Here is a 13,897-nt window from a genome sequence, read left to right on the forward strand (position 1 = left end):
GCCCTTTACAGCAGCAGTGAGGTTTGGAAGAGAGTGAAGAAGCAGGGAGATCTGGATACTCCAAGTTTCCCACGGCAGCTACCAGCCTCGCACCACCAAGGGCAGCTTTGCTGGAATTCACCGATTCTCACCGGTCGCTGCCGGTGTGGCATTGAGATTCCTCCGGGCGAAAGCACCAATGAACAAATGATCAGTGGAGAGGCACAGCAATTGAGGGACAAGGGGGAGGGAGAGAACAAGACTAGCAACAGGAATCCAAGGAACAAACCTCCTGATAGCCCACCAATCTCTGTCATTGAGTGAAGGCCTACAGGAGATCAGGAGACTGGGAGACACTGAGACTAGGATTTTGAAAGGAAAACTTAGAAAGGCAGAAAAATTTGGACTTTGAACTGGCAGTCTGAGTAGGGTAGACTATGAGGGAGCTCTTAAAAGCCATCCAACGTGACCCAAAAAAAGGCAGCTTTAAGACAGAGGCAGGACAAATCTTACTTCAAATCAAGAAATCCTGCCTAGATGTGTTTCATAAGGGACAGAATCACAGCTATGGACTAGTATACTGCAACTGATCTCTCGGCATAGGTAAGATTTAAATGCCAGACACTAATTTTCATATAAAACAGGCAAGCAGGCAACAAGGTTGTGAGACAGATCAGGTCTAACCTCCATTCTCATATGCAATTCCCCTCAAGTGAAAAGCATAACTGGCAAGATCTCCCTGTGCACTCATGACCAAATCCACAGAATAGCTCCTGTAGAATAGCAGCTGCATGACTGACAAGACTTTGCTAAGAACCATCATGCCAAGAAACATGGTAATTATTAATTCATAGACTTCTTAAAATAAATGTTTGTTATAGCTTGATATATAAAATATATTATCTAAGACCATTGGGTAACTAGCTTTTTATAGCAAATAACAGCATTTTTGGACCTAGGAGAGCACAAAAGTCTGGCTCATTAACTTTTCTCCCCCTTTCTCTTCTACATGGGAGCCCACTCATTCCCTCTATAACTGCCATGCACAGAAGATGCTCAGAGGAAGAGATGAGGTTTATTTCTTTTTCCCTTTGATCTGGCATAAGAGTGCAAGAGGTGAATCATATCAAAGTCTACTGACTGACCTAAACAAATGCCATTGTTAAAGCAATGCTGGCTTACACAGAAAAAAAACCCTTATGCTCACAGCAGAATGTCATTAGGAGAGTAGTGTTAATAATCAGTGACTTCTGTTCACTGTTGCATGAAAATTAACTGCACTGATTAAAAACCCGGTTCAGTCTGTAATGTCTCTCTATGACATGATTTAGACAAAATGAGCGGATGCAATCTTCTCCACTTGTACCTGAAATACAGCTTCATTCAGCTTTTCATTATCACTGATATGTTTTTTTCAACTCATAGTCCTAGTTATGTTACAGGATAGAATAAATGCACTTACACTAGTGGTGACAGCAGGTCCATTTAAAGAAGCATATGACTGGACGTTTTTTACAACTGGGAGAGAAATCGGAGTAGACACCTCTCCCAGCTAGTCCTAACTCTTTTAAAAAGTTCAAATCTACAAAATATAATGTTCGTAAAGTTTATATTCTCTCTGAATCCCCCCTATGATGCTGAGAAAATAAAATCAATTCATATTGCTATGAAATTCTTTTTGCAACTGGTGACATCCCAAGCTTTATCGATTACGAAGACTATAAAATCCTCACCCTAGCCCACATTTCCAGAAAGAGGCTAACAGCCCAGTCAAGTAACACATCAATAATCTCTCCTACACTGAGAATACTTCTACTCACAAGGCAAAATTGGAGATAGACTTTTAGGTTGTGGGAAGGCACTCGCAAAGTGAGCAAATCTATTTTTACTCACAGAACTAATTTAATGTTTAAGTGCAACAAAAACACTAAATTAGCCATGAAGATCATGCATATCTAACGGCTTTCACCAGACATGACCGTGTCCCAGGCCTCTAAATATAGAAACATTTAAATCCTAAGGAATCAGCTCCCTTATTTCCTTCTTCACCAGATGAAGTTTCCTTTTGACCAGTCATAGAAATATAATTTCCATTATAACAATTAGACATTTATTAAAATACTATATATTTGAGTTAATATATGGTTTCTTTTAGTACTAAAATATGGATTTTTTTTTTTCCGCAATGATATTCAGAGCCCAAAACTTAAAGGAGAAACATTCATGCTGAAAATAGATCAATGTACCGCACTAGGTCAGAAATAACATCTCATGATTAAAACCCCAGGATCTTACTGTGAATCTGTACATTGATTAACAATTCACTTTTTCCTTTTATCCATGTATTTCATTTTCAGCCTGGCAGTGAGTGAAATACAAACCCAGATTATTCGATACTGATGCAAATCTAACTGCCTCAGCATACTTGTTACAGTCCATCCTTCTGACAGACCCTAGATTCTTGTCTTACACAGATTCCTCTGTGTCTTGGATCAGCACCATTTCTTATGCATGCAGGGCACAGTAGAATGTCACATTGCAGTCCTGGGTAATTCATGCCTGGTACTTTATGCAGTGTTCTCTTTGCAAGTCTCCACGTCTCTCTTAATGAGGCATATGCACACATTTCCAGACAAATAAGCTGTGTTTTCAAAAAGATATTAAATGAGAGATATAAAAGACTACGATATTGTTTAAAGAAATGGCTAATACAATCAAAACAAACATTTCAGTTAAACGTACAATTTAAACATTTTAATTTATAAATCTTAACTGTTCATATTAACATCTGAGATATTTATTTTGTTGCAAATACTCATTTCTTTATATACAAACAGAAAAGCAAGCACACAGATAAAAAGATGAAGACTCTGAACTTGAGCTTTATACTGTTATGGACTGACCACATCCACTGCTGTGTACTTTTCGATAATAATGGAAAGGATACGTACCTGCAGTCATCCCCTCCAGCACTGACCACATACCTATCTCCGCTGGTAAATCGAATATTAGTTAAGTGGGCAGAGTGACCTAAAAATCGTTTGTGTTTTGCCTGGAAAAAAAACAAACCAACAATAAAATGAGAGAGCTAAATACTCCATGTTCTCCTAAATCAAACAAGGCACACATGTTTTTATCTACCTTTTTATTGCATAATGTATTTATATAATTCAAAATGTTATATAGGTTTTCAAATGTGAAAGATCTCTGGAAGGAGAACTACTATTGCACTATAACTGTCACCAAATGAGACTGCACCTGCAAACTGGGAACAATGCTCAAGTTAAAATAATAATATTAAATAGATCTTGTCACATGATTAATCACTAAATTTTGTGTAGAATTCTTAACACTGAAAACATTATTTCCATCGCAAGTGTGCAAGCGGTTTACACTGTGCAGTCTCAAATCCTGAAAATTAACAGTGCTAGCGTTAACAAAAAACCTGTAAACACTTCATCCATGGAAATACACAGATGGGACTAAAATTACCAGCTGTCTTCCTCATCTGTCAAAGGGAGATTGGAAATGAGGATAAATGAAACCAAGGGCTTTGAGGTTTTCAGTATGAAGACACTAAGCTAATGCAGACTGACAGATAACACCTACAAGAGCTTGTAGCAGGAATCATTGCACAAAATGTCAGGAAAACTCCAAGATGAAGCATGCTCCTATCACAACAGAGCTAAAGTTACACAGATGGATTAAAAAGCTACAAGTTTAGAGAAGAAATATTTCCATCATACACCTTTCTAGAGAAATGATACAAGACCCTAATATCAACAGTACTTTTTGTTGAAACAATGTAAAAACATGTTCTTACAAATTTTTCAGGACATGGAAAGTCAAACAGTTTGACCATGCCAAAATCATCGCCTGTTACAAGATTGATTCCCGAGTGAGAGACACAGGCACAGTTTACATCAGCTTTTTCAGCATGCCTGGACCAGATTCCAATCACTTCATCCCCTAGAACACTGAAACAGAAGAGCAAGAGATTCCTCAGAGTAAGGAAATTCAAATTCCAATAGAGTAAGGAAATAGTAGTAAGCAGCTCTCACATATTGTAATTGGTTTTATAAAAAATTGATTTTTACATTTTATTCTTACATATACACATCTCATATAGATGTAACTCTGTAATTATTTTTTTATATAATTCCATATTTGCTTCGGAAATTGATTCCATTATATAATTCCTAAAATAACGTGGCCCACGGCAACACTAGGCAGCAGAAGTGATACCAGTAGTACTACAGTTGTCCAGTGAGGAATTGGCCCAAGAAAATGACTAAAGAAAGGACAACTAAAACCAGAATGCCATAGCATAAGCATTAAATGAATAAGTTTCAGCTGTTGGAAAATAAAAATATGTATATTGTCATCATAACTATGCTTTGTTGATTCTGTAACATTTTTGTATCGATTAGATGAAAAGTTTCCTTGAGTCAAGAGAAAATTCTTCATTACAGTCAGTGAGAGAAAAAGAAAGACAAATCGTCCCAAACAGAAAACAATTAACTTAACATTCCAAGCCAGACATTTACAGAAAACTTCCTTTGCAAAGCTTTATGAAAAGTTACTCTTCATTCAGCCCTGACTCTAGTGCATACGCACATTTCCAAGGCAGAAAAAAAGCATTTAATCATTTGTTAATATGTGAACAATTTGGGAATTTTTCTGTGATTCTCTCCCCCAAGGTCAATCACAGTACCCTACACTGAAAAAGGAATTATTTACTTCAAATATACTGAGCTGAGGGAGAAAACAGAGGTTTCTTGTTTTCATATCAAAGATGTGACAGAAATGGCTGCAAAATGAGTTTTTCAGAGCCCTCTGTAAAAAGTTTCATCTGTGTCTTGCAGCAAACAGTCAGGATTATTATTGCTTAAAGTGGTTCGTATGTGGAAAATTTTGAAGTATTTATTCTCAGATTTTGTCCAAGGGTCCTAATCAGAGAACAATAGTTGAAACGAGGCACAGAAGCCTGAAATAAGGTGCAGGAAATCAGATTTACAGAGACTAGAAAATAAATGATTTAAAAGCAAAATAGAAATAATATACGGTATCACTCTTTACATAATTTCTAAGTCTATTTTGAATGAAATATGATAACTTTAAGGTATTTAAAAGTACTTTTGCATACATTTTAATATACAAATACTAATAGTAATTTTAATATACAGATATCATTAGTGTAATGCTGCAAATACAACTTGAATTATGAGAGTCTTTTATTGTCTTTTCATGTTTTGATATGTTTTAATTTTCCTTGCACTCTTATCCTCAAATCACTGTTTTGAAGTATATAGTGCAGTATGCCAGGTAATTTGCACAGCGCAATGAAAAACTACTGAGGCTGCTAGAGATATATCAAAGGAAGCTAGAGATACGCAGCAAATGGAAAGGCACGCGTTACAGAGATCAGTTTTTATCGGATGTCCTTACTGATCAAGAATGTTCTCATGTTCTACTGAGGGAATCTGCTATGTACTTGCTTTTTCAGGTTAGTGTTCCGCACTTATCTGATCAGTTGCCAGAGCAGATGGGTATGTTAAAGGAAAAGATCTGACTAAATGAAGGCATAAAACAGTATGTGCTTCTCCTGGAAATTACAAGTGTTTTAACAGGTGTAACTGTGTGAATCATTTACCTTGTCCAAGTCGCCCATGTTATTCTGTCAATTACAGCCTGGTCCACAAGCTGTTTTCCTGAAGGCACTTCATAGACTTGCCTTTTGTAAGATCCAGTAGAGACCTTAGAGATGACCAAAGAGAATTTAGAATACATGAACTTGTTTATAAAAGGTGAAAATGTAATCCTGAAGGGCTCTGGAAAAACATTTTTGACAGTTACCTTTTACTCTACAAGTAACCTAGCTATTAATAAAACTTGCCTGATGAGTTGAAAATTCTTAAAAAATCTACACAAGCATAAAGCAACAGTGAGAAAGCATAAGAAATCTTAAATTTTAAAATATCTAATTAAAAAAAAAAATTGAAATATCTAACTTTACACACTCTCTTTATATATTGGATGTATTAGTATGTACCGGTGTGTATAAATAAGGCAAAATAAACTCTTATCTTTAAAACTGGCACAAACATCTCAGTTTGTAGATGTTGATTTGATAGTGAAAGATTATTTCTCCTCTCAGATATGAACAAAATACAGAAAGCAAAGTATACCTACTTTATTTTGATTTTAAGAAGTGTCTTCAGCACTTTGGCTGGGAGCTTCAACACCACGATTTTGGTGCTGCTCCATGAAGGCTAGCACTGAAACAATGCTATTATTCTGGTCAGGGACATGAAGAATTCACAGGTCCCTGGGGCTTACAGAATGATAGACCAAACTCCTTCTTTTACGACAGCCCATCAGCATCACAGAGATAAAAAGGCAGGGAGACACACTGCAGCATTTTTGAAATCTGTTTCTCCTTTCTAAACTTACTTCTTGTATTTAATATCCAGATAACTATTTTTGTCATCCATTTATCACTACAAAAAAGTAACAGTCTTGTGACAGTAACCTAGTACTCCAGCATTCCATTACAAAATTTGGCAGTTGTCAAAGAAGAATACTTGCAGAGTATTTGTCATGAGTATGTTTACAATACTGAATAGAAAACAATCAATGACTGATACCTGGAGATATGAGCTATCTGCAGAGAAGTCCATCTGGATCACAAAACTTGGGATATCTTTGCAATAGCTGACTCGATTTAGTGTGGGACCCAGCGTTAGATCATAAAAATCCACTGCATTCTCACTGGAACCGACTGCTAAGTAACGAGAATCCGGACTAAACCTGAACAGGTAAGTGGGTTTCATAAGTACAGGTTGGCACTTAAAACAGATTCTAATATTTGAGAAGCATGGGTAAATTTGCATTTCAAGTACCTGCTATTCAGAACTAAAGAGGGAGGCAGAGTATTTTGCCTGCAAGCAAAATAACTTTTGAAACAAGTAAAATTTTCAGGGAATGTATATACAGTAGAAGGTAGCAATAATTTTGGTACAGTTGTCACATATAAGCAAACTGAGAATATCTCTGGAATAATTCTGTTCATTATCTGATCTCATTACCATCTCAACAACTAACAAATTTGTGACATGCCCCTGATGACTGACTCTAATGCTATAATTACAAGGCTGCAAACCAGAAAAATTAAAATGTTGTAAATGAAGAAATCCAGACGTTCTATATGTAACACACTGAATAAAAAGACGTGAAATCAAACCTTTAATCTGTGCAATGTACCTTTGCACAGTGATTTCTTTCCTCTAGCTTAAGTCTTAAAACTCAGTGTGTTCCTGACTTGAACAAATTCCTCACAGCCCCTTTTTTATTACTAGGGAATTTTCTTTATTTTTGTACTGAGATGTACCTTGGGACAGCTTTCCAATTCCAGCAACCTCCTAACTCCTAGTGTGTGTCTCCTGCCTTCCTGCAGAAAAGTCCTATTTGCACACATTTCCCCGCCTCATCCCAGTTTGCTCTGCAGAAGCTTCCCTTAGCTGATCAACTTATCTCACAGAAGGAACAGTCTAATCCTCCATTTGGGAAATAGAAGCAAAGTTTTACTTCTGCTAATTATGGGCATTTCCATCATCTCTCACAACTCAGTCTTCATCTATAAACTTCCAGTCTCATTTTAGCTCCTACACATGATCTCATTCTGCTCCTTTTCACACCTACTCATCTGTTCCAATCTTCTCTTCCTATTGTCCACTTACTTCCCCATTCACCCTTCATTTTAACTAATCCTTGGCCACATCACACTCCCTCTAAGGTGTCTGGTTTTTGACAGATTGCTATCTCTTATTTTCACAAATCTCTTATTCTCATGAATCTCTTATTCTCATGTACCTCCTCCACACTCTTTATACCTTATCACAGTAATCACACAAACTCCACAGTTCACTGTTTCCAGTGCTCTAAAACACCATTGCAACGCTCCTTAGAACATAAAACTGTATTTTTAAAAATCAACATAACACAGATTTCTACAACACTTAAACAGACAACACATTATATTTTCTGACCTTATATCTTGAATTGCTGATCTTCTATCCCGCTTCTTCCCCCAGATTTTTAAAGAGGTCACAAGCAAGATAATAAATTCTCCATTTTTCATGCCAATAGCTACCATGTCACCTTCTGGGCTGTAACAAACAGTACGAGCTGCATGTCCTAAGCTGACTTTGTTTAGCATCTTCTACATAGAAATAAAAACACAGAAAATTAAATGTTTCTATTTGTTCCTATTTCAAAAGTACCTTCTGCTAACCATTTGCCATTATTCTCAGAATATATTAGAAAACAGATTTCCAGTTCTCAACATCACCACAAGCCTAGGATTCCATTTTTTTCCTAAACAACAAATGTTTTCCAACACCTACCTTTTCAGCAATATCCCAGAGTCTTACTGTGCCATCTTCTGCAGCAGAAAGGAAAAAGTCTCTGGAAGGATGTGTTGCTAGGCCCCAGATAGGTCCATCCATATGACCATTAATTAGAATGTTACATGCAGCATTTTTCTCTCCAACTTCAATTATTTCAGCATTTCTTGTCCCAACAAGAATTTTCCCCTTGAACAATAGTAAAAGAATTATCTCTGATAATCTTTCTCTATTCATGATGAACAGTAATAGATAGAATCCAAAGCAATAGTACTGTCAATAAGTTTGCTGAAATCAAATAATCAAATCATTAAAGATGATTTATTTTTTTAAACCCCTCTATGATTTATTAAAGTACAAAGCTGTATATAAATAATGATGCTATTTCAGTTATTGCTTTTAAGTCAGATATTTGAAATGTGAAAATAGAAATTAAATCCTCGGTTAGTCTTTAATAAAAATATACATAGAATATTATCCTAAGTAAGACTAAGACTTCCCAAAGTAGATTTTTCTTCTGCTGTAAAATAAGTCGTAGACACTTTCTAGGTGTTAATTTCAAATACTAACTACAAAAGAAAAAGCAAGCAAACTATTTAACATATATTTAACGCTATAGATAAATTATAAGCTTTATTGTAAAGACATGATGCTTGCTTTACCTTGCCTCTACAGACAGAGCGAACACAGTCTGTCATTTGTCCTGTTTCTAGTCTGAAGGCACGACATCGTTTCAGCTCTTGATCCCATAACTTAACTGCTCCTCCTTCCTTTGATCTATGAAAAAAATCAGGAACAACCATGAGTATAATGGCTGGCACAGAAAAGATAATTACTGTATGAAAGAACTATATTGTTTAATCTAATGAATTGTAAACAAGACATTTAATTATTTTTAAATCATTAAAGATTCCATTTGTTTTTACTGAATAGGTAACATTAATATGCTGAGCCTCCTAGCTAAGGAAGAAATACTGATGCAAAGTCCTTGTCATACTATTGTACAGAACAAGCTGAAAGATGATCGCTGCTAAGATTAGTTAGAATTAGCAGCTCTCAGGAAATTTGTCAAGTCAAAGGAACAGTTATGTGTGTGAACAAACTGCAATCTTATTATTAAGACAGGCAGAGAACATCAAAACATAATTGAGGGAAACAGGAAAGGTATTTTACTACTGTGAAATAGGTATCAAAAGATTTTCACTTTTGAGAAAATTTTTATATTTTCACTGCTGTGAAATAAATTACAAAGATACAGGAGAAAAATCACATGATGTCAATTGCACAAGATACCAAACTAGTAAGTTTTAATCATGAAAGCAGTAACTACTTCCCACCCACTTGAAAGTTTTTTCAACCTTTTTTCCTACCAGCTATTCAGGGATCCAAAAGTGACTACTCTTCTAGCTCTTATGTCTCAACTGCCTATTTATAATAAAGATGACTCACGGCCTCTCTTTGCCTCCTGTAACGATCAAGCCATCTCTTAATGTAGTATACATTGTGAAAACAGGTCCATTGTGAGCTTTGGCTACAATTCGTATCAACACATGATCTTTCCAGACACAAACATCTCCACTGATAGTACCTGTAAATGTCAAGTTATTCTGAAAAGGGGAAAAACATACTCATCATCTGATTCTGAGTAAGGCAGGAAGAAAAACAATCAGAAATTAAAATCATCACCATTTGCTTTTAGGCTAAATTCCTTTTATTCACTGCTCTAGAAGAGCAAATTGTGGGAGGGGTAATAAGAACCTATAGAGACAACACAATGAGCTACCACATTCTTTCTTGATTTCTGAAGCATGCTTTCTTGTAGCTAATAGGTTCTGCAAAAAGAAATGCAACGACTTCAGCTTCAGCCACATGGTTATGTATGTTCTCAGCCTCCTAGGTGTGCAAACTGTGGCACAAAAAATCAGAAAACCAAGCAGTTTTGACATTTCGCACAAGCAGGCAATTTGCAACCCCTTGCTATGTACATTGTGCTTACACTTGTTTTTGTTCTTAGGTGAAGGGACTCACTGAATTACAGTAACGATTAGTTTATGAAGAAAAGTCTGAGTTAAGTCAGAGCTAAATGCTACCTGCTCTTTATTTCTGCTTCCTGATTTTGAACAGTAATACAGATAAATGTAATTATCTCTCATATTTAAGGACTATTGATTAGGATACCTTTAAAACGAACAGTAACTGGTAATTGAGTAAAACTGGTTTAGTAACTTATGTGAACAATCCTTAAATTCAGTATCATGCGTAGCATTCTAGAGTACCAGTACGTACTTACAGGTTTAGTAAGAACACTTTCCTTGACTGAGGTGGGTTGATGTTCTACATTTAATTTTTTTTTTAAGAAGTGGGGGTGGTGGTGCCCTAATAAAAGATCAAATAAAAGAGGACTGGAAATGAACTTGGGAGCAGATCCTCTGATTGTCCTCACAGCATGACTGTCTGGCTGTTTCAAACTCCTCTTTAGGAGGCCCTAAATTAACTCCTTCAGAGACAAAATCAAGGAATTAAAACACTAGATCTTCTCCCTATAGGAAGTATGGGGAACACAACAGGTTTGGTGTGTTCAGTTTGCACAGCTTTTTAAAATCCCCCTGCAAGCTTCTCATCCTCAAACAACCTCATATCATATTCCAGGACATTCAGCATAAAGCCTGATTTTCATGCTAAGAATCTGTTCCTCCATAATAAAGCTCACAGAGATTTTTCCAAACTCCAGACTAATGCCTGGGCTGTGCATCACTTAACAGCTACCATTTGCAAGATGTCTTACTGCTTTGTAGTTCTCTTAAAAGAGAAGAACCCGAGAGAGACAGACATCACTCTGGGAAAGTAAGAGTCTCACAAAAAGTGAATCCACAAGGCAGTCACAGTTTGAAAAATCAACACTATAAATTCACTCCAGACCCACAGGCAGATCAGCAAGCAGGACAGTAATGCACGCCATAAAAGAGAAGCACCGCTTCCCAAAAGAAATCTGTATCTATCTGCACAGTTGAACAGATGAGTGCTGCTCATACAGAGCAACTCCTGAAATGGCAAAGACATATAACTTAGCAACAGGGCCTGCATCTGTCACAAGAACCCCAAAGCAAAACACAACTCTACTGCGGATGTCTAACAGTCGTAGATGTTAATGAATGCCCCAGGACAATGCTGCACTGAGATCACCCATGAGTAGCAATATGTATAGATTATAATACAATCACCCCTATGCGGGTATTAATTAAAATTAGACTCCTTTCTACTGTTCAGTTCCCGCAGTCTAGAGTCAGCTTTGTTTTACCTGGATTAAATACAAAGTAGCATATTACTAGTCTGAAGCACCTATGTATTTTTTTCTTTTGAAAACATGTAATAATAAATATATTAATATATAATAATTCACCTTCTTTAATGTTCTAAAGAAGCTGGTATTAGTTCTAACTAGCAGGCAAGTCTCAGAAACACTAAACTGAGTTTAGTAAATCAGCTGACATACTCATTAGCAGGTTAGAAAAAATCTCACTGAACCGAATAAAAGCAGAAGAGTAAAAAATTTTCATTTGCATGCATTTTAAAACAGTTTGTTAAGGTACTTACCGCTCCAAAAGCTACAGATAGCATCGTTTGCATGCGGGCATCTTCTATGGAGCTGAGCAGCCCTTTTTTACTGAGAAGAGCTCTTCCAGCCAGCGTCCAAAACCTCACATGTTTTACTCCCACAGAAACAAACTGGGTATCTGAATCTGGTCTGAACTCTGCTACAAATATACGCTGGTTATGACCAGCTCGGCTGGCAATTTTGGCACCTGGCAGAAATGAAATGGACATTTTGAATTCACTGAGAAAAATATACATTTATGGTTAAAAAATATAAAAATTATGGAGAACTATGAATCATCCAAGACCACACAGGTTGTGAAGAAAAGCACAAATTGCTCCTAAACTTAAACTAAATTAAGATGCAAATTAAAAAAAAAAAATCATTTAATAAGACCCAGAAGCAAAGCACAGCAGCTGATGAAGGCGTCATCTACTTATAATTTTCAATTTGTTTAGGAGTATAAAAGGCTTAGGAGCTCAGATCCAAGTCAGTTTCCATCCTCTCTTAAATTCCCAGGACTCCTCTGAAAATCCTGAACTCTGGGCAAATAACTTGAGACTAAAGAATGACTTCTCTGTAAATTTTGTCCAAAGTTTTCTATCTTTCTGCAGAAACCGGCTTCATTGCATATGGTCTTAGAGTCAAAGGTAATGCTTTTCCAGTCTCTTCAGATCAAGTAGACAAGCTGTGATGGATCACTTTTTATTAGGCTGATAGCTGATCCTTAAACTTCTGAGAGATAGTAGTTGATCAATGGAAAACTCTGAAGAGAGAGGAAATTATTGACTAAGAGTAGAGAATCGGTTTCATATTCTGGGCATAGTTTTGCCAGACAGAAAGGAGATGAGGAAAGAAGCTGACAAAATCACTTTAACCTAAATCCAAAGTCCAAAGGCTGTCTGAAAAACTGTACTATAGCTAAAGACATCAGTTACAGAGCTGCACAGAGGAGCTGCACTGGCATCACATCTCTTCAATTTGCAATTTTAGGGGGATGATTTTAGGAGCAAAAAAAGGTTTTTTGAAGAGTTTTTAAACAAACAGCAAAGAAATAACTGAAAAAAAATATGAGTGAAGATTGCAATTTTCTTTTATTATTCTAAGCGGAAATCCTTGAACTACCTTGACCTCTACACAAAAGTCCCAAAGGAGATACATTCAGCAGTTATTATAAGTCCATTTATTTTTTGTCTTCTTGTACAGTGCATAGTGCACAGGATTTATTGTAATAATTTTCAACGGGCTGACACATTTATGTTACAATTGCTCTTGACTGAAACCAATATGCGTCCAAGAATAGAAACACATTCTACAAAACCAGCCACTTTCCTACCTTCCTGCCACTTCCAAATGGTAATGGTATGTTCGGGATCGAGCCCTACAGAGAGCAGCAGTTTGCCAGTGGCACTGAAACTGACTGAGCAAACGCCCTTTGAATGGTAGCACCGCAGCACTGAAAGCGTCTGTTTGTTCATTGCATCCCACACGTGAATAGAAGGAGCTGTAGCTACACAAATAGAAAAACATATAATCAGTACACATCCGGAAAATATCTAATGATTTGCTTACTGAAGCAGTGTATACTTTTATAAGACAAATAAAATTGTTCTGGTCAGACAGAAAAAACATAAGAAAGAAAAAAAGGAGACTTTGGCCTCCCTTTGGAAACCGATTTACAGAACTTTTAGGTAAGACAAAAAGTTGGCCTCATTACATTCCTGGATATGAAAGTGTCTCTTAACCTGTTCCTGGACTTCTGAAGCACAGCAGAAGTTCTGAAAGCAAGTCGTCTTCTCCTGTTTATCTGCAGGTAAAAACTAAGCTTGCTAACTCAAAAACTTTCATAAATATTGAGTAGATCAACAAAAATTTCATTTCTACACGGAGCTTTTCTGGACAACTGACAGCTACAAAG

The 13,897-nt window shown here is 36.5% G+C and overlaps 1 protein-coding gene across 6 annotated transcripts in view; it reads right to left on the minus strand.

Moving 5' to 3' along the window:
• Positions 1-226: 226 nt before the first annotated feature.
• The window catches only part of EML5 (EMAP like 5), a 113,959-nt gene continuing 100,288 nt past the window's right edge, over positions 227-13,897 (minus strand). For 3 of the 6 annotated variants that reach the window (XM_069858650.1, XM_069858648.1, XM_069858651.1), the window contains 11 exons: positions 13,316-13,489; positions 11,979-12,187; positions 9,834-9,991; positions 9,047-9,161; positions 8,385-8,573; positions 8,028-8,200; positions 6,627-6,789; positions 5,633-5,736; positions 3,803-3,956; positions 2,931-3,031; positions 227-2,620 (listed from right to left, as the gene is read on the minus strand). In XM_069858650.1, coding sequence (XP_069714751.1) covers positions 2,584-2,620; positions 2,931-3,031; positions 3,803-3,956; positions 5,633-5,736; positions 6,627-6,789; positions 8,028-8,200; positions 8,385-8,573; positions 9,047-9,161; positions 9,834-9,991; positions 11,979-12,187; positions 13,316-13,489 — 1,577 coding nt within the window. In that variant the 3' untranslated portion in view covers positions 227-2,583. Of the gene's footprint in view, positions 2,621-2,930; positions 3,032-3,802; positions 3,957-5,632; positions 5,737-6,626; positions 6,790-8,027; positions 8,201-8,384; positions 8,574-9,046; positions 9,162-9,833; positions 9,992-11,978; positions 12,188-13,315; positions 13,490-13,897 lie in introns of those variants that run through there. The other 3 variants (XM_069858653.1, XM_069858652.1, XM_069858649.1) reach the window with 2 other exon arrangements.

Source organism: Phaenicophaeus curvirostris, chromosome 5 (genome assembly GCF_032191515.1).
Source record: "Phaenicophaeus curvirostris isolate KB17595 chromosome 5, BPBGC_Pcur_1.0, whole genome shotgun sequence".
Taxonomy (NCBI): Eukaryota; Metazoa; Chordata; class Aves; order Cuculiformes; family Cuculidae; genus Phaenicophaeus; species Phaenicophaeus curvirostris.